This window comes from Rhincodon typus, chromosome 4 (assembly GCF_021869965.1).
Source record: "Rhincodon typus isolate 14 chromosome 4, sRhiTyp1.1, whole genome shotgun sequence".
In the NCBI taxonomy this organism is placed as follows: Eukaryota; Metazoa; Chordata; class Chondrichthyes; order Orectolobiformes; family Rhincodontidae; genus Rhincodon; species Rhincodon typus.
The window spans coordinates 10,699,394-10,721,100 of NC_063335.1; the positions used below are offsets into that span (position 1 = coordinate 10,699,394).

The following is a 21,707-nucleotide window of genomic DNA, read 5'->3' on the forward strand; positions in this document are numbered from 1 at the left end:
TGCCGGTGTTTCGCCCATATCTCCCTAAACCCTTCCTATTCATACACCCATCCAGATGCCTCCACCACTTCCTCTGACAGCTTGTTCCATACATGCACCACTCTCTGTGTGTAAAAGTTATCCCTCGGGTCTCTTTTAAATCTTTCCCCTCTCACCTTAAACCTATGACCTCTAGGTTTGGATTCTACCACCCTAGGAAAAAGACCCTGGCTATTCACCCTATCCATGTCCCTCTTGATTTTATAAACCTCTGTAAAGTCGTCCCTCAGCCTCCAATGCCTTAGGGAAAAAGCCTCTGCCTATTCATCCCCTCCCTGTAGCTTAAACCTTCCAGTGCTGGCAACATCCTTGTAAATCTTTTCTGAACCCTTTCAAGTTTCACAGCAGAGTAGTAGGCGATAGCCTAGTGGTATTATCACTGACCTATTAATCCAGAGACCCAGGTAATGTTCCAGGGACCCTGGTTCAAATCCCGCCACATTCAAATTCACTAAAAATCTGGAATTAGTGATGGTCATGAATCCGTTGTCGATTGTCGAGAAAAACCCATCTGGTTCATTAATGTCCTTTCGGAAAGGAAATGTGCCATCCTTACCTGGTCTGGCTTATATGTGAATTCAGACCCACAGTAATGTGGTTGACTCTGAACTGCTCTCTGGGCAGTTAGGGGTGGGCAATAAATGCTGCCTAGCTGGTGATACCCTCATCCCATGAATGAATTTTAAAAAAAAACTCACTAAAGAAGGGCGACCAGAATTGAACGCAGTATTCTACTGAGAGTGGCAGGGGTGTGGAATGCATTGCCGGAGACAGTAGTGGAGTCGGCCTTGTTAGGGGCATTGAAGCGGCTACTAGATAGGCATATGGATGATAGTATAAGATTGCAGTGGAGGTTAGATAGACCTTAGGTTTAGGGTAAAACTTCGGCACAACATTGTGGGCCGAAGGGCCTGTATTGTGCTGTACAGTTCTATGTTCTATTCTAAAAGTGGCCTCACCAATGTTCTATACAGCCGCAACATGACATCCCAATCCTATTCTTAATGTTCTGACCAGTGAAGGAGAGCATGCCAAATTCTACCTTCACCACCCTGTCTACCTGTGACTCCATTTTCAAGGAACTATGCACCTGAACCCCTCGGCCTCTTTGTATAGCAACACTCCTCAGGACCCTACCATTAACTATATAAATCCTGCCCTTGTTTGCCTTACAAAAATGCAGCACCTCACATTTATCTAAATTAAACTCTCTGTCACTCCTCAGACCATTGGCGTATCTGATCCAAGTCCTGTTGTACTCTGAGGTAACCTTCTTCACTGTTGACTACACCACTTATTTTGATGCCATCTGCAAGCTTACTAACCATGCCTCTTTTACTCACATCCAAATCATTTATATAAATGGTGAAAAGCAGTGGACCCAGCACCTGCCCTTGTCGCACTCTGCTGGTCACGGGTCTCCAGTCTGAAAAGTAACCCTTCACCACCACCCTCTGTCTCCTACCTTCAAGCCAGTTTTGTACTATTAAAAATAAAACAACTTTTCTGAGAAGAACCTGCCACTTCATCCAGTCTACCCTGTTCGTGGCTGCAACCCAAACTGTACAGTTGACTCCTAATTCCTTCAGAGCAACTTGGGATGTGCACTGTACTTTGCCTTACCAGTATTGTCCAAGTATCAGGAAAAAGTACTTTTAAAATTAATCCAAGAGCAAAATTTTTCTGTATGTATACGCATGAATCATTGGTGAAAATTGTTTGTGTAGTATTAATTCTGACATTTTAAAGTGGCAGACCAGAAAATGTTGTGTCTTCTTTTGTTCCAGGTGTGGTCCCAATGCTCATTCACGTTATACGATTATATGCCCCTCTTAATCTGTGAAGTGAGAAACCGCATTGCTATAATGCATACTTATGAAGAAAATAGCATGGTGTTAAGTGGGTGCATGTTGACATAGCCATCTTAATATTGTGTCATCCACAAACTTGGCTATAATGCACTTCCCTCATCTCAGTGCCCCCCACCCCGATGTCTTATCCTAATTCTCCTAGAAGTCATACAGCATAGAAATAGGCTCTTCAGCACATCATGCTGACTAACAGGCACCAAACTATACTAATCTTATTTATGTGGTCTTCGTCCCTACTATGCCCAATTTTAAGTGGATGGCCAGATGTTTCTTAAAATGTTGCAAGTGTACCTTCCTCAACCACTACCTCAGGTTGCACGCCCCATTATTTCTACCATCCTCTGGGCAAAATTTTTTTTCTCCAATCTTCTCTAAACCACTTAAACTTATGCCCTCTGACTCCAGACACGTCTACTATGGGGAAAAGATTCTCGCAATCTACCCTATCTATGCCTCTCATAATTTGGTATGTCTCAGTCAGATCCCACCCCCCTCAGCCTTCCCTGCTCCAAGGAAAACAAACCCAGCCTCCCCAGTCTCTGTTCATAACTGAGACTTTCCACTGCAGGCAACATTCTGCTGAATCTCCAATGCACAGTCTCCAGCGCAATCACGTCCTTCCGATAGTGTAGCAACTAGAACTGCTCACAATATTCCATCTGTGGCCTAACCAATGCTTTATAATGTTGCAAAGGACTTCCCTACTATTTTTATTGTGTCCAGGTTAATTAAGGCAAGTCACGTTCACCATCCTGTCTGCCTGTGGTGACATCTTCAGAGATATATGGACTTGTACACCAAAGCCCATTTGTTCCTCAGTACTCTCTCAAGACCTACCATTCATTGTGTAAATCCTTTTATTAGACCTCCCAAAATGCATCACCACTCACTTATCAGGATTAAATTCCATCTGCTATTGTTGTGCCCAGTTCACAAGCTAATCAATATCCGACTGTAGCAAGAGACCATCCTCCTCACTGTCAACAATACCCCCAATGTTCATGTCACATCCAAGTGGTTAAAGTACGAAACAAACAGCAAGGGTTCCGGCAGTAATCCCTGTGGTGCACCGCTGGTCCAATCTCAAAAACAAACTGCATCATCACTCTCTTCTCCTATGTGCAGTCCAGATTTGAATCCAGTTTGCCAACTTGGATCCCATGGGGCCTTATCTTTTTGGACCAGCCTTTCATGTGAGACCTTGTCAAAGGCCTTACTGAAACCCATATATATCACGTGACCTGTAGGACTGCCAATCTTCTAACGATGCTAATATACTACCTCCAACATCATGGGCTCTTATTAAGTAGCCTAACGCATATCAAATGTCCTCTGGAAATCCAAATATATTGCGTCAATTGCTTCCCCTTTAAATGTCCTGTTTATTACTTCATCAAAGAATTCTAGTACATTTACCAGGCATGATTTCCATTTCATGAAGCCTTGCTGACCCTGCTTGATTGTATTATATTGTTAAAGACTGTGCTATTAGAACCTTTGTAATTGGCTCCAACAATTGCCCAATAGCTGATGTTAAGTGAACTGCCCTGAAGTTACCTTTGTTTTGTCCTTTACTTTTTGAATAAAGATGTTAATTAGCACATCCAATCCTGTAGCACTTTTCCAAGATGTAAATAATTGACAAAATATACAGTGGAGGTGGACTGAAACTGGAGGAAAATGTTTCAACTGAGTTATTTTGATCTGGACTACATTGCCTGAATATACATTAGAATGAAACTTGATAGTGAATATGAAAGAGGTTATGGAATGGAGAACTTTGTAGTACTGTACTATAGGAGCGGGAGATTGGAGTTGAAAAGCATTCTCAATGGCTTGACACTAACATGTTTGGTAGAATGCCGTCTGTCCATGCGGTATGATTCCGTGTCAGCTTGGCTCAAATAGTGCAACTCTCAGATTTGAGTGAAACACTTCTGGCTTTGATGCCACTCACAAGAATTGATTTCCTAATTGATGGCACATTATTGAAAGTGCCATCTTTCAGAAGATATGTTAAACTCAGGGCTAGAGTGCTTAAATTGGTTAATGTGAAAGAAAATGTGGTGCTGCCACCTTGGTTACAATGTATCCCACGAACAGCATTACCATGTGTAGATGAGCAGAGGATTTATCTAATTTACGGGACCTTGTGTGCACATTGATTGTTACATTGCCTATATAATTTCATGGTTGAACTTCAAAAGTAATCGATTGGCTGTGAAAGCAAAGGAGCAGTCAGAATGTTTGCACTCACCTAATTGATCTTGCCAAATATAAAATAAAAACACGGCCAGCGTTCTTGCATCTCGGCTGAAAAGCATTTTACTTTGAATTTAATCCATGTTTGCTTATTAGCAGTTGAAATGATCTTTCAGTAAAGGGGCACAATTTCACTAAGAATAGATTAATATATATTGCTCCCATATACGATGGTCTGGTGTCACAGTGGTTAGTATTGCCTCGTAGTGCCAGGAACCCAGGTTCGATTCTCGCCCCATGTCTGTGTGGGTTCCAACCTTTGCTGCAGTTCCCCCCCACCCCCACAGTCCAAAGATCTCAAGTGGATTGACGATGTTAAATTACCCAGTAGTGTGCAGGGTTATGTAGTGAGACAGACTTACGATGGTAAATGTAGGGTTATGGGGATAGGATGCTATTCAGTGGGTTGGTACAGACTCAATGGGCCAAATGGCCTCTATCTGCACTGCAGGGATTCTGTGGTTCTATAATTATAAAAAAGAATTTTCATTTCATCTACTGTGACCAGTGCCATTAGACTTAATTTTATATTCAATGTAGTATCTTTAGCATGCATTTCTTATCAATTAAATTTTGCACTTTAAAGGCAGGCCAGTTGCATTGCATACAACCCGATATCCAATTAATCTTTTAAAAACAAAAACAAGGATTTTGACTTGGTCGCTACTAATAGAGATGGTGAGCAATTGCTTTTTATTTTGTTCTTTTGACTCGATTGATGGCCTTTTCCTCAAGGAAAGGAGTCACAGTACAATGAATATAGAGTATCGTCCAAATAATAATTGTTTTCTGTTTGATCCTGGGCGTATATTATTCTGATTATCGTGCTACATGAAGTGTCTAAACTGTGATGTGAAGGCAAGTTCAGGTGGACAGTGCTTTAGCACAGTTACCACTTAAGGTGCAATCTTTTGTCATTGTGTATTAATGTGTTATGTAAAAATGTTTGTTAATTATACTGAATGTTGTAATCCACAGTTGTTTAATCATGCACTGTCCACTTTGTGTTTGGCATTATTAGAGATGAAAGTTTTGAAGGTATATATCGAATTTTCCTTGGACCAGCCAAAAGGAGGGCTTCATTTTGTTGTGCCCAATATGGAAGGTAGCATGGCTGAGCGAGGTGCACATGTCTTTTCCTTTGGTTATGAAAACTCTACAAGGTGAGTAAGTAAATTTTTTCGAATAAATTATTCTAATACTTTTATGCAAGGGCATTTTTTAAAGCTTGAATAATGGTTATAGAATTACAAATTAATACAGTTTAAAAGCATGTTGTTTGGCTCATCATGTCTGTGCAGTCTCTTTGAAAGAGCTAAATAGTTAGTCCCACTCCTTTGCACTTTTATCATACCTCTCCAAAGTTTTCCAGTTCAAGTATTTAGGCAACTCCTTTCTGAAAGTTATTTAATCTGTTTCTACTACCCTTTCGGATCATAATGCATTCTCCTCATCTTGTCTTGCAAATAGATCAAATTTGTGTCTTCTGGTTATTGACCTTTCTATCACTGATAATGGATATACCTATTTCATTATTATCAATGCCCTTTAGAAATTTTAATGCCTGTATTAAATCTACCTTTTTTTATTTAAAATGACAATTAAATGGTTATACTTGAGTAAATTGCAAAATGTGGTTTTAAGCTATGAAAAGTCTTTTGCTGTGGGGGGGAGTAGACTGCGATACTTGGGGGAAGGCGATGTGGAACTACTTGATTTGCAGGGTTGAGACTTTTGAGCTTGTGATCCACCAGCATTGGGTTGCAATCCACAATTTGGGGTTTCCTGGAAAAGATGCTACAGTTTGGGAAAGGAGAGCATTGCAGTTGATGCAGTGAATTCTGTGTTGAGTAAATTTTAGTCTTTGAACTATTTGAAGGGAAGAGGATCTTGACAGGATCTTGACTTTCGACAGCTTATGCTTTTTGTTTGTCATTTGTAGATTTTGGTTTCCTTGTGTTGATTCTTATTCTGAGCTTTGCACTTGGAAATTGGAGTTCACGGTCGATGCTGCCATGGTGGCAGTTTCCAATGGAGATTTGGTGGAATCTGTTTATACCAATGACATGAGAAAAAAAACTTTTCATTACATGTTGACTATTCCAACGGCAGCACCAAACATTTCTCTTGCTGTCGGTCCTTTTGAAATACTGGTTGATCCTTACATGCATGAGGTAAGTTGGACAAAACTGTATTTGGTTTGACTGTTTTGTTCTCTGTTTTTATTCCCGTATTTTATACTCAAAAGCACAGCAATGGCTTGAATTTTAATTATATTTACTGCTAAATGTTTTCAGTGTTAGTAATTGGAATTTAATGAATAATTTAAATTGCTTTATTTAACACATGTAATGTACACAAATAATGTATTAGTTAAGCTTGTGCAAATGTTTTAATTCACTCCTGAAAGTTACTGACTGGGCAAACATGAACTTTTGTAAATCAATCCAATCAACAGGAAATCAATTAGCAGGAAAATTTAAAAAAAAAAAAATTATTACTTTCCCAGCTCGGTGATTTCATTTCCAATTGATATGATTGATTGATTGATTGTATCGGTGACTTCAGAGAGTTAGGTGGATAACATCAGATAAGAAATTTTCTACGCCATGCCCAGGCCTGGCAGAGTGAAGTGATATTTTATAAATCTGCCTTTGAAATAAGGAGCACTTAAAAGCTACTACACCTTAATCCTACTTAATGATTCCCATGAACTCCTAAAAATGTGTAATAAAGGTCACCATTTATGAAATAAGCTCTAAGTGTCATGTTTTTGGATATTTGTCATATGACAATAAATTCAATTATTATAGCAGAAATTTTAACTTAAAAATAATGTACATGTAATGGTGAAGAAAAACACTCAGATTTTCAGACAGCGCAGTATGAAACACACTTTCACAGTTTGTTAGCAAAATGTGTCCGAATTATAATGACACTTTTTTTTTGGACAGTAAACTTTATCTGCATGACTGCTGAAGTTTATGTCAGTTTAGTGGTATGGGTGGTTATGGCTGTTTTCGTGGTGACTGCTGTTGTATTGATTGTATAATCTAAAGTCGCCATTGGATGAGTTTATATGATGCTGTTTGTTTAATTCAAAAATACTGTCACATGCTGCTGTGTAATTTGTTTTTTCTTACTAGGGTGTATTATGTTTGAAGTGCTGCTGTTAAGATAATGGTTTCCTTCAGGTTCATGTCATCATTGATTGTCAGTAAAGTACAGAATAGTGAAATACTGACTTAATGTGAAAGATTTGGATCTCCTACAGGAACTTTGTGAAGATTGTTTTATGAGCTTTGATTTATGCAGCCTTTCCTATTAAGGAAATCATTATTAGTTTCAAGTATTTATGAACTAATCGTTGCTCCAGTCCTCTATCATTCTAGGATTAAATTGTTATGTTTAAAGAAAACATTCATGTTATGCCATCTGTAGAACAAACAGTTTTAGCCTCCCGTTCAAGAAAGACAAACTTAACTTTTTAAAATTCTGGTGATAAACGTGTATGATAATTAACATGCTGCATTGTAGTTCATTTTATTTATTAATGTTTTTATTCAATAACCTTAAGTTGAGTTTGTTTGATTTTGTTTTAATGCTATTTGCCTATTAAAAGCTACAAATTGCCTTCCCTCATAAAACTTTATCTACTGTTATTTTCGTTCATATGTTTTTACGGCTTAAAATGTTGCTACTCATGACTTTGAAACTGGTCTAGACATTAAATTGTTTAGCAAAAACATTTTAATTCAAAGAATTCATTGCAATAACTTAACAGTGCAACGTGAAACGTCATCTGTTTTTACCACTGTTAGATCAGGATGTGTTGATTGTAGTGTCCGTATTAGAAAAATGTGTGTGCTTCTATTGAGTTTGAATTGGTTACTTGCTGAGAGTAGATTAGCTTCTAGACAGGCCAAGAAATGTCCTATCTCTTGTGTTCTGATGCTCCCAAATAGAAATGTCTCAGTTCTTGCATGTTGCAAATTGCATCTTTAAAAGTGCTATAATTGAAAAAATACACATGGGGGCAGCAACGTGTGATATGGATGATTTAAACTGAACAATGCTGTTCTGCAAGCACTTTAGGGCAATGCGTGCTAGATGATCATGATATGACATGAAAACTTAATACCTTTGTTTTGAAAGTAGCCATTTATCATGTGATCTGTTTTAAGACTGAACAGAAATATTTGGAAATAATTGCCCAGATTACAGACATCCAAAATATTTAGAAATGACACTAGTGCATATTTCTTCATCCAACATTTTAAGTTCTGCAATGTCTTATAAATACTAACGTTCAAAAAGACTTGGGTGTCCTTAGCTAGAGATGTCCACATCCCATGAGTGAATATTAAAAAAAACAGACACTAAGGAAGCTAGCATGCAAGTACATCAAGCAATTAGGACGACAAATGGCATATTGACCTTTGTTGCAAAGGGATCAGAGTACAGGAATAAGTCCCCGTACAATTGTACGGGACTTTGATAAGACCACATCTAGATACTATGGTCTCCATATTTAGGAAATGTTATACTTGGCAATGAAGAGAGTAGTCTGAAGGTTCACTAGACTGCACTCTTTGGAATGTCAGAGTTGTCCCTTGTTGAGAAGTTGAGTAAATAGGGCCTTTATTCCCTAGAGTTTAGAAGAATGAGTGGTTATTGAATTGGTTCTGAACAGGCTTGGTAGGGCAGATGCTAAAATGTTGTTTTGGCTGGCTAGCAAATTTACTACACTCGGATATGGGGGTGGGGGGGGGGGGGGGGGGGCGGGGGGGGGGGCGCGGGGTGAAATGAGGGTGATCATTTAGGATTGAGATGAGAAATTTCTTCACTTGAAAGGTTGTAATACTTCAACTTGGAAGGTTTAGGATGCTCCCTTATATTTAAGACTGAGATTTTGGTCTTTTTGGGCATCAAGGAATATGAAGACTGGATGGCATTCTACTGATGGTGCCGTACTGACCTAAATGGAGGAGCTGGCTTGATGGCCTGAATGGTTTACTCTGATCACTTGTGCACCCAAACACAAACGACTTGTTTTGCAATGCTGTATTTTAACCTAACTGTAAATTGAATATTGTTTACCAGAAATCCACACAAAATTTCTTCTACGTTAAAGTGAAATCTGATGCCGTTTCTGGCTAAGTACAAAATTTGTTTGACTAAAATTGAATCATATGGAATTAATTCCTTGCAATGGGAGTTATATGCAGGACAAAACTTGATATATTAATGATTTTAACCTAAAATGTTGATTTATTGAAATGAAGTAATGTTTCATTTTCTGATGCCTCCTTTTCCAGGTGACACATTTTTGCTTACCTCAACTATTGCCTCTCCTAAAACACACCACCTCCTTTCTGCATGAAATTTTTGAATTTTATGAAGAGATTCTAACCTGCCGATATCCCTATGCCTATTACAAAACTGTATTTGTTGATGAAGCTTATGTAGAAGTAGCTTCATATGCATCTATGAGTATTTTAAGGTGAGTCTCCATTTGGAAAATCCTTTTGTTCAGAGGTGTTAAATGATCTTTTCCCACAGTGGGCTGCTTGAAATGAGATTTTCAGGCTGCTTTCAAACATTTGTTAGCTGCAAGTTCACATAGAAAAGCCAGAAGCTTATGAGCAAAGTGTTTGCCTACTTTAAACTAGGTTTTGATGCAGGTGGCTGGGAGAACTGTAAAATAAAAAGGCATAAATATTTTAAAACTACCGTTTGACAGTTCAAGAAGCAGTTTAAATTTTTAAATGGAGCACCCAAGTCACCTTGTGCATTTATTGGTGAAGTGACATTTCCCCCAAAAGAAATGCCGTTTGTGTCCAAGGATCACTGGCTTAAGCCACGCCTTACTGAATAAGCTGATCTTTAATAGTGCAGTAATAGAGGGCTCAAAAGCCCGGGTTAAAACTTTAGATTGCGAGCTGGAAAAATTGGCAGAGGGTGAGGGGCATCAGAATATGTCCAGGTCCTTTCCTGATGATGACTGAGACACTGAGTAGTAATTAGGAGCAGAAATCCTGGATTTTCTTAACTGAGGTATACTGAAACAATTGCAGTCCTATACCACTGTCTCAATTATGATCAGCTAACTGGGCACCTCTCACAGACTGAACCAATGATTTTTCTTCTCCGTGGAACGGGAGAGGGTGTTTAATGAATTGGGCCATCAGTGTAAGTCTGCTTGTAAAGCTTTGAGAGAGTTAAATTTGAATGAGACCCAAATTTCAGGTTAGTTTTTTAGGCCCTTTGAATGGAAGTCAAACACTACAGTTCTACCTCCCAACCAGCAATTAAAGTTATGCTCAAATTTCTTAAAGTAGAAACTTATATTCAAGCCATCTAAGTAAATGTACAAAGATGAAGAGAAAATGTAGTCTGACTACGGGTGAATCTGTCCCTGGAGAGGACTGAAGTCATGGTTAGTATTTAAATGTTATCAAACTAAAGTTTCAAGTTTTCTTAGTAATCTCAGGGAAAAAAAAAAAGATAAATGCTGAGCTTCAATTTGATTTTCAGTTTAAGAAATTAATTCCTCAATTTGTAATTCAGCCAAATGGGTAACAGTTATCAGTTAAAAATAATGGCTTAATTTTATTTGTTTTTAAACAAAATTTGAATGTTATGCCAATTCACTTAATAGCTGAGGTCAGATATGCCTGGGGCACTTACCGTGCAGCAAAATGTACTGTAAGCCCTGTTTCAGAGTTTTTTTTTTTAAAACCATTTGTTTCTTGACTGTTGAGGGGGACATTTTCCATGAGTGCTTCTTGCCTTGCTACCTCATCCAAGTGGTCACCATTCCACAAGCATAGATCCTAACTTCAGTCATGTCACACATCCATCCAGAGGTTGAGCTGCAGATGATTTTTCCTTGTTTTTCCATTTGACGCTGTGGCTAGATGCATTGAAATCAGTAAATTTGTCACAAACTAAAGACAGAAATAGAGGTCTTTGTATCCTCAATGACTCACTGCCACAATCTAAGGTTTTGGAGTAGATCTGTAGCTGTGGTTGTGGGTGTTGAGGTTGGTTGGCTCGCTGAGCTGGTTTGTTGTTCCGCAGACATTTCATTACCGTGCTTGGTAATATCCTCCGTGCAGCCTCTGATGAAGTGTCGGTGTGTTTTTCCACCTGGTTTTTAAACTCTGTGGTCCGTTGCAATGGATTGCCTCACTTCCGGCTTTCCTCCGTAGTGGAATGTATATGGGGTCGAGTTCAATGTGTTTATTAATAGCATGCTTCCAGGAATTCTCGTGCTTGTTTCTGCCTAGCCTGTCCCAGGATCTTGGTGTTGTCGAAGTCGTGGTTCTCCTTGTCCATGTGGATTGAGATGAGTGAGTATTGGTCATGTCTTTTTGCAGCCAGTTGGTGTTTGTGTACTCTTGTTGTTAGTTTCCTTCCTGTTTGTCCGATGTGGTGTTTCTCGCAGTCTCTGCAGGGGATCTTGTAGACACCATTGGTCCTGTCCATGGCGGCGAATGGGTCTTCAGTTCAGGTGAGCACTTGTCGTAGGGTTGATGTGGGCTTGTGTGCCACTCTGATGCCCAGCGGTCGTAGAAGACTTGTGGAGAGTTCTGATGTGTTCCTCATGTACGAGTACGCCAAGAGGAGGAGGAATACCTCTTCCAAGTGTTCAAGGATAATGGATATCCAAAGAACTGGGTCAGGAGATGCCTACAGGAACAGCATCAGAAAGATTCTACATGCCCCGACACACTCATCAGGAGCACGTCAGAACTCACCGCAAGACTTCTACGACCGCTGGGCATCAGAGTGGCACACAAGCCCACATCAACCCTACGACATGTGCTCACCCAAACTAAAGACCCACTCCCTGCCATGGACAGGACCAAGGTCGTCTACAAGATCCCCTGGAGAGACTGCGAGAAACACTACATCGGACAAACAACCAGAGTACACAAACACCAACTGGCTACAAAAAGACACGACCAATACTCACTCATCTCAATCCACGTGGACAAGGAGAACCACGACTTCAACTGGGACAACACCAAGATCCTGGGACAGGCTAGGCAGAGGCAAGCGCGAGAATTTCTGGAAGCATGGCACTCCATGAAGCATGCTATTAATAAACACATTGAACTCGACCCCATATACATTCCAGTATGGAGGAAACCTGGAAGTGAGGCAATCCATCGCAACGGACCCCAGAGTTTAAAAACCAGGTGGGAAAACACACCGACGCTTCATCAGAGGCTGCACTAAGGATGTTAACAAGCACGGTAACGAAACGTCTGCGGAACAACAAACCAGCTCGGTGAGCCAACCAACCTCATCATTGCCGCAATCACTGAATAACCTCAGCGAAGATGCAAAAATAGGTGGAGGCACAGGTAGTGTTGAGGAAGCGGGGAGGCTGCAGAAGGACTTTAGACTGAGTGGGAAAGTAGGAAAAGAAGTGGCAGATGGAATACAGTGTGGGAACGTGTGAAATTATGCACTTTGGTAGGAAGAATAGAGCTGCAGACTATTTTCTAAATGGGGAAAGGCTTGTGAAATCTTAAACACAAAGATGCTTGGGAGTTTTACTTTAGTATTCTCTTAAGGGTAACATGCAGGTTCGCTTGGTAGTTTGGAAGGGAAATGTAATGTTAGCATTTGTTGCAAGAGGACTAGAACAGAAAGTGGAGATGTACAGGCTCAGCAGTACAAGGCTCTGGTCAGACTGCATTTGGAATATTGTGAGCGGTTTTGGGCCCTGTGTCAAGGGAAGGATGTGCTGGTGTTGGAGGGGGTCCAGAGGAACTTTACAAAAATGATCCTAGGGATGAAGGGCTTGTCATTTGGAGCAGTTGAAGATTCTGGGTCTGTATTCAGTGGAGATTTGAAGGATGAGGGGTGATCTCATTGAAACTTACAGAATACTGAAAGACCTGGATGAGTGGATGTGGAGAAGATGTTTCCACTAGTAGGAGAGACTAGGGCACAGCATCAGAGTGAGGGGACACCCTTTAGAACTGAAATGAGGAATTTCTTGAGCCAGAGGATGCTTAATCTGTAGAACTATATGCTGCAGAAAGCTATGGAGGCCAAGTCATTGAATGTATTCAAGACAGAGATAGATATGTTCTCGAATAATAAGACGGTCAAGGGCTCTGGGGAGAAGGCTGGAATTGGAGTTGAGAAAATATCAGCCACGATCGAATAGCAGAGCAGACTTGATGGGCTGAATGGCCTAATTCTGCATCTATATCACATGGTTTTCTGGACTTGGCTCAAATCTTTGTGCATTTGTATGATATACTAGTCTCCAGCTTTTTACGAGGAAGGATATTGAGCCGTAAAATAGAGCTATGCTGGGCTCGCTCGTTTTGGAAAAAGCAGTTTATATAGAATGAACAAATTCAATCGACCAATTTGATAAGTAGGTTATAGTGTACTGGGAGAATATGAATTTGTTTTACTTTTTGCCTACGGAATGATGTATGCAATTAATTAAACACAGAGCAGAAAATGATTATTACAGTTCAGCTGACTAACGACATCACTGCATAATGAAGCATCAAACATATTATTTGTGCTGTTTCATCTGTAACTCGCAAAAAGATCATTTTGACAACTGATTAGTGTTTCTGTTATAAATTCATAGTAGTTGATATACTGATTCCAGATTTTGAGTGCTTTTAAAATAGTTTGTGCTCATTGCCAGTCCTTGTTGTTTGTGGTCTCTAATAGCTGAAAAGCCCTCGTGCATTTGTTCTTAACTAACGTACAGTTGATTAATGAATTTTTCAAAACATTGAATTTGCAACAGCTAAACAACTGCCAATTATTATGTGATTATTGTACAGTGTAAGTTTAAAGAATGAATATGAAAGGGCTGGCAGGCTTCACGCTTTCAGTTGACAAAGTACAGAGTCAGCCTTGTTAACATTTGAACTGAATTTCTGTCACCTTTTAAAACACTATTTGTTTTGACTAAATAAAATCTAGTGCTTGCCTGAAAATGTGGTCTATTTTCTCGTCTTTCATTTAGCACAAACCTTCTGCACAGTGCCATGATTATAGATCAGACGCCACTTACCAGACGATGTTTAGCACAAGCTTTGGCTCAGCAATTCTTTGGCTGTTTCATTTCCAGAATGTCATGGTGAGTATATAAAATGGTGAGAGACAAGGGCATGTACCTTCGTATGTATACTATATTGAAAATTTTATATAGACTTTTCTAGCACAACAAAAACTTTAGAAACAAAACTTTCCATTCTGAGGAAGGCTCCCTGGACCTGAAAAGTTAACTCTGATTCTTTCTTCACAGATGCTGCCAGACCTGTTGAGCTTTTCCAGCAACTTCTGTTTTTGTTCTTAAAAACTTTAGAAAGTTTATTATAAAAATCATAATGGATAAGGTGTCTGAAATTAGGATCAATATCAGCTTGATTGAGTTGATGACATACCTGCCTCAGAGACCAAATGTTATTTGTAGCCCTTCTCCCATCTCACCCACTCCCCCAATCCTGTATATCACAGTAGCAGCAAGGAGGTACTAGAATTAAAGTCTTGCCTGCCTGCTCAAGTGAATGGAGCAATGGCAAAGCAATTTTCAAAGTAGTTCTGGAAATACTCCTGTTCTAATGTTATTGGAAAGTGCCTGCACTGAGAGAAAGAGATAATATATCGGGTTAATGACCTGAAGGTTCTGAAGCTTTACTTGTGACAAATTATTGCAAATGCTTTCAGATGATTTTGCATCTCGCACTTCAACAGTCTTTGAAGTCTCCGAACTGGGTTTAAACATTTACATGCATGGTGATATCTCATGTATACCGCTTGTTGGCCTATCCTTTTTTCCTGTATAATTTGTTTTATTATTTTTTTCCAATATTGACTGCCATTGCTAACAAAAATTGACAACTCGACCATTTTCAGGCAACTGCCAGCAGTGCAATTTAGCTGGATGAGAGTGACTTGGTGATTTACCCTGCTTTTATTCATTATTGGAAAACCTTGTTTCTGCATTGTGCCTTCCCATAGCAATGACTAAAATGAAAAACTTGCCATTTGTGGTTCACAGGAGCATGTTTGGATCCCTATTCTGTGGTGGTACGTATGTTCAAGTTTTAGTATGTAAAATGGCTGTCATCCCTGCAAGTACTAAAGCTGTGCGTTGACCTTGTCCATGACTGGGCAAAGTGATGAACTCACTGCTGCAGTTGAGTTGTTTGATAGCAGCTCTGTTTGTATCTACTGAATGTTTATACAGTTTACAGATGTAACACGGTAAATAATCATTCTGAATGTATGAAATCACCCAAAACTGACAAAAATATTTTCATCCAAGACTATATAAGGAAAGAGTATGGCATACAATGACTACTAGTATTTCCCTTAAGTTTACAAAAATGTGTATCTTCAACAAAGAGGGATTCTGTTGAAACAGACTGTGCTTTGTCACCAGGCATGTTAAAGAAAATTTAGATGGATTATATGTTCAGTCGATAATTGAAGAAATTAGGACTTTTAATCTAAGATGATTGCCTATGATTAATTTTGGTTGAATGTTTGCATGGAGGATAAGGGAAGAATTTTCCAGTAAGCATGTGTCTAAATACAGATGCGCTCAGGCAGGAAACATACATTTGGAAAACTGCAAAGGAAATTGAATACTGAATGGGTTAATTGACATGAAACAAAGGCTATTTGTGATAGAGCGTGTGTTATGTATTGAGGATAAAAATGACATGGAGAAATAATTTACAGATTATAATTATGTAGCCAGTCTTGACGTGGAATAATTTGTGGTTCACAGGACTCCAACTAAAATCAAGTATTACAGCAAATGAGTTTTGTCTTTAAAATCTGTTATCTTTTCAGTCTTATGCCACCTGGAATCCACATGTGCTAAATCTGTAATACGTCATGTAAAATGGTTACTTAATAGCTTCGCCTTGTATATGATGCAAGGGCTGCATGGGAAAGTGAGCTTCCACTAATCATTGCATTTGATACATTTGTAAACCTGGCATCTGATTAGTTTTCTTCTCAAATTCATGTTAAGTATTCAATTGAAACCTTTTTTATCAGTTTTTTTTTGCATCACATCTGAAGGTTGGGGAGGGCAGCAATATTTTTGAAAATTGGTGTCTTTTGTTGGACTAATTTTAAATTTCTTCATCTGTTAGTGTACTATCTTTCCAACTTTGTTTTTGCAGGTCAGATGAATGGGTGTTGAAAGGGATCTCTGGATACATTTATGGCCTTTGGATGAAAAAGACATTTGGTGTTAATGAATACAGACACTGGATTAAAGAGGTAGTATGAACAAAGCTGTAATCCAATTTAAGAGAACTAGGTTTACTGTAAAAATAGTGCCAACTTTATTGTGAGCAAAGTGATTATTGACACGATGGTGAGTTAATGACCTAGAAGTCAAGTAACATTTGTGGCAGAACGTAGAAGTTAATTTTAAAGCAAACCTGGTCAATTTGAAGTGCTTGTATGAATTACAGCAAATAATTAATGTCTAAATCTACAGCATACTTTCACGACATGAGTACTTTGCCACAAAATGCAGTGTATGAAGGATAGCCACATAATAAAAATCTTGCATGCAGAATTAATCTCTGTCTTTCATGAGTGGTTTCCAGGCAGGCAATATATCCAATTAGTTCCTTTCTGATCAGGTCTTCTGGCATATCTGTCTGCAGCTAATTGTGCATGAGAATCAGATTATTTAACTCAATAAGAACTAGTGTAAAAACATAGCCATATTTTATATGTTTAAGCGCATATGAAATAAGTGCAGGAGTAGATCAGATTGTAGCTAACCTTCTGACTAACTGTACTGTTCTGACCTATCTGCCTATGCATTGATGCATTCACTGTCCAAAAATCTGTATGATTTCAATAGTGTAAATAATTTTTTGTGGGATGTGGCAAGACCAGCATTTGTTGTCCATCCCTGATTGCCTTAAAGAGATGATGGTGAGCTATCTTCTTGAACTGCTGCATGTCAAGTGGTGTAGGTACACCCACAGTGCTGTCAGGAATTAATAAAATGCAAACTGTAAAATTAAAAATTAGCAGTGGCTGTCTCATGTATAGTAGGTATGCCACTGAGCTTAAAAATTAGAAGTCACGAGTTCAAATATAACCATGGTAAATTTTAAATTGAATTCAGTAAATATTGTAATTTATGGACTGGCTTATTTTCATGTCAGTGGCCAGTACGGTGGTATTCTTTTCCTCTCCATACCCATGATAACTTCTTAAAAAGTACTTTTTTAAGAAAATTATTTTTGATGTTGGTACACATAACAAAATTCATTCCTCTTGAGTTGAAAAAGTTAGGGAGAACATGGATTACGAATCTTAAAATTCCAGTGCATGGTGGTAAAGATGTGTACCATTTACAAGATGCACTATGGCAACTTAGCAGGGTTTCTTTGACAGCAACTTGTAAACCTGTGACCTGTACCAACTAGAAAGATAAGAATAGTACACATGGGGTTCAATAAGGACTAGTGGACAGGGCACTTAGGGAGGACATTTCAAAGCTCTGAACCCTGCCACTTAAAAGCACAGCATCAAATGCTTGATGATTCAAAACTGGTATGCAAGAGGCCAGATTTGGAGAATACAGAAAATTTGAACATTATATAATGGTTATAAAGTTAATTATGTGAAGGGATGAGGCCAGGATGAGGTTTGAAAAGGATGAAAAATTTCAAAGCTGAGGACAAAGAGTCAATGCAGCCCAGTGAGCGCAGGGGTGCTGGATGGATGACTTAGTTTTAATGACTGACAGCGGAGTTTTGGATGAATCAATATTTTAAGAGGGTGGAAAATGAGATAACAGCCAAGAGATCATTGTTACCGCCAGACTTAATTATTCCAACGGAAAGAGCTGAATATAATTTAAATGGAGAATGATTGCAGAAAACTGCAGCACAATGTGATTTGTGGGCCCCAGTGCATGAATGATGAAAAGCTAGCATCCAAGTTCTGAGGGTAATCGTGAAGTCATAAGGAATGTTGGCCTTTATTTTATAGGGAATGGAGTATAAAAATAGACAAATCTTGCTAAAACTGTACAAGGCACGAGTCAGACCGCATCCAGAATATTGTAAACACTTTTGGACCCTTTATCTCAAAGGTATTGGAGGGAATCCAGGAAAGAGTCACTTGGCTGATAACAGTTTTGGAAGAACTACCTTATGAGGAGAGGTTGAGTAGGTTGAGCTTGTACTCATTGGAATTTAGATGATGAGAGGAGGCCTTATTGTAATACAGATTCTTAGGTAGCTTGACATGGCAGTTGTGGAAAATTGTTTTCCTCTTGTGTGACAGTCAGGGACCCGAGGACATATAATCTCAGAGTAAGGAGTCATCCATTTAAGATCAAAATGCGGTTTTTTTTTGAGGATGCTGAAACTGAAATTCTTTACTGCTGAAGGCTGTCGAGGCTGCGTTACTAAATATATTAAAAGCTGAGATAGGCAAATTTTTAATTCCTAAGGGAATCAAGGGTGTGGGGATAAGTCACAAAAGTGGAGTTGAAAATGATCAGATCAGTCATGATCTCATTGAGTGGTAGAATAGTCTCAATGGGCCAAATCATTACGTTCTGCTTCTATGCCTTATGGATAAGGGGTGAAGCAAACATGGATGTTTTAAATTTTCGTCAAATGACAAATTTAAATGTTGAAAGATCCAATAAATATGTTTGTAATTTATAGGAACTGGACAAAATAGTGGAATATGAATTAAGAACTGGTGGAGTTCTGCTGCATCCCATATTTACAGGGGTAAAAGAGAAAGAAACGTGAGTGGTGTCTTATTTGTAATTGCCTCGTGTGGTAGTTCCTTATTACTTTTTTCTTTAAAGTCTGTGTTCTCTCCTTGAAATGACTATATCAGTTCAATTTGGTAGTGCCTGATTGTTTACTGGACTACATATAATGGATCCAAGAAAAGCTGGCTTATTGTATGTAGATTTCTGTGAAGCATTTGTGACATTTGTAGTTGCTTTAGTCTGTTTTATCAGTTAACATTGATAATTATGATCGAAAAAGCATAAATCTCTGTTGTGTTTGTTATTGATTTTAGTTTCACATTTTTGGAGCTTTAGAACTAAAATCATTAACACACTGAGTCTCCAAGCTATTATAATCTTAACAGCAATAATTAAGAAACACTATCATGAGGAGGGACAGGCAAGGGGTAGGAGAGGGTGGGAGGGAGAAACATGAGGGGAAGAGTGATGGGGTCGTGGGTTGATGAGTTGCCGGTCGCCGAGGGGAGGGAGTGTTATGGGACGGTGGGGTCATGGGGTTGTAGGTTGCGGGTGGGAGGCAGCGGAAAGAAGGTGCGTCACAAGGCATAAAGAAGACAAATTAGGAAAGCGTCATGGAAGCAATTGTCATGGTAAGAGACTTCGGATGTTAACAGTCAGAGGAATGATGAGGGTGACAAGGAGCAACAACGGTCACTTGATATGGGGTGGTGGGGTAGAGAAAGTCTCTGGGAGGATGGCTGTCAAGGGTCTCCGCGTTGCACAGGGTAGGAGTCTGAGGGAAGATCGTCCTGGCAGGAGAGGAGTAACTTGATGAGGCTTCTTAAAGTCTCTGAGGGTTGAGAGGTAAGGGAGAGATGATGACATTCATAACGTTCACTACGGTGGCAAGAGGTTCAGGCAGCAGAAGAGGGACAGCAAGGGTCATGGGGGTGGGGATGGGCAGTTAGGAATGATATGTGTTGCAGGAGGACAGGTGGTGTACTAGAAGTCCCAGGAGAGAAGAAGAGAGGCGGTGGGATTATGGGAGGTGATGGAGGAGGGTCATGGGTGGCGGGATCCTGAGGGGAGCAGGATGTCTGAGGAACATTGAAGAAGGGTGGCAAGAGTAGCGAGGCGGGTTGAAGAACAGCAAGGGTTGTCTGAGAGAAGTGGTTGGTCAGGGTTGTTGCTGAAGAAGGGATGGCATCGAGGGTTGCTAGGGAGAGAAGAGTGGAGAGGATGGGGTGGGAGGCAGATATTGTGGGTTGCGGAGAAAGAGAATGGCGCTGTGTTGCAGATGGGAGGGGAAGGATTGTTGTGCGGGGAGAGGACATTATGGCATGATGGAGAGACTGTTGCAGGTTGTTTGGTGTGTAAGGGCATTGTGGAAGGAATTGAGGAATAGAGTTTGGAAGAGGCAGTTTACTTCAGTTTAAAAGTTCAGTTTGTAAAATGTCTACCCCAGAATTGTTACATTAGAAATACGAAGGCTATTAGAAGCTGTGAAAATACAAGCTGTCAGTATTGAGAGCATTCGTCCAAAAAGATTCCAGAGTGCACAAGAAAGGAACTGGAGAGAATCTGTTAAGTCAGATCTTTGAGTTTGATATAAAGAGAATTTCTCTAGCCTAGAATCTCAGTAGCAAATGATGTCAGAAAATGGGATGAGACTTTTCCAGTTGTATTCTGTATTTAGGTAGCTGAGTTTGTTTCATACAATTCACTTTGTTTGTAGAACAAGTCTGTACCCATGTGACTATGCTTCAGTTACTGAACTACTGTAATTAAAATGAGAAAATCATTGAACCGGCCAGGCTTCATTCTACTCATCTAGTAATAACATAAGCTGGGATCATAATGGTCTGGTACAATGTGATTCGTTGCTAATTTTGGGGCCACAAGACCAGAATGTTGGAAACATTCTGATTCAACCTCTCGTTGAGGAACAATAGAGGGAACAGGTAACTGGGGACTGATGGCAAAGGCTTTGGTCTTCCGAATGTTCAACTGATGGAAATTTCTGCTCAAATACTGGATGTCATGACTTATCAGTGGAGCAATCAACAGTAGCAGAAGTACTGATGGGCTTCACCAATGTATATGTGATATCTGCAAATGCCTCCAAGGAGTGACCTAGATGGAAAGTAGAGAGCCAAGGATAAGCCTCTGGGTGGTACAAGAGTTAATGATATGAGAGGGAGAAATTAATTCATTACAAATGATAGAAACCGAATGAACTGTAGATGCTAAATCAGAAACAAGAACAGAAGTTGTTGGAAAAGCTCAGCAGATCTGGCAGCATTGTGCAGAGAAATCAGAGTTAACGTTTCGGGTTGAGTGACCCTTCCTCAGAACTGATGGATTCCAAATCAAGTTTACCCCTTACCCCTCTTCCTCCCACCCTATCTTCTGCATATAAACTAACATTTTCCTAGCTACCACCAGTTCTGAGGCAGAGTCACTGGACCTGAAACGTTAACTCTGATTTTGCTCCACAAATGCTGACAGACCTGAGATTTTCCATCAGTTTCGGTTTTTGTTTCATTACAACTGATACTCTGGCTCCTAAATTCAGTTAGATACATAAAGATGCAATGAAGTGTAAACAGCAACCCGACAAAATAGAAAAACTTTGGCATCGAGGATGTAGTCAACCACGCATATGACTGCAGATATGAAGGAAAAAGAAAATTTGCCTGTGTCACACGAGCTATTAAAAGTTGTGCTCTTTATTGATTAGACCTGAGCTGTATCTCTTGCAATTTCTCCCAGCTGTC

The 21,707-nt window shown here is 39.5% G+C and overlaps 2 protein-coding genes across 6 annotated transcripts in view; one reads left to right on the forward strand and one right to left on the reverse strand.

Annotated features, from left to right (window-relative positions):
- The window catches only part of deptor (DEP domain containing MTOR-interacting protein), a 215,057-nt gene that overhangs the window by 141,070 nt on the left and 52,280 nt on the right, over window positions 1–21,707 (reverse strand). The gene's annotated exons all lie outside the window — the stretch shown is intronic.
- taf2 (TAF2 RNA polymerase II, TATA box binding protein (TBP)-associated factor) overlaps window positions 1–21,707 on the forward strand; it is a 111,980-nt gene that overhangs the window by 8,531 nt on the left and 81,742 nt on the right. For 2 of the 3 annotated variants that reach the window (XM_048595495.1, XM_048595493.1), the window contains exons 5-10: window positions 5,194–5,335; window positions 6,115–6,346; window positions 9,491–9,675; window positions 14,191–14,304; window positions 16,367–16,466; window positions 18,893–18,978. In XM_048595495.1, the coding sequence (XP_048451452.1) occupies window positions 5,194–5,335; window positions 6,115–6,346; window positions 9,491–9,675; window positions 14,191–14,304; window positions 16,367–16,466; window positions 18,893–18,978 (859 nt within the window). Of the gene's footprint in view, window positions 1–5,193; window positions 5,340–6,114; window positions 6,347–9,490; window positions 9,676–14,190; window positions 14,305–16,366; window positions 16,467–18,892; window positions 18,979–21,707 lie in introns of those variants that run through there. The other variant, XM_048595496.1, reaches the window with a different exon arrangement.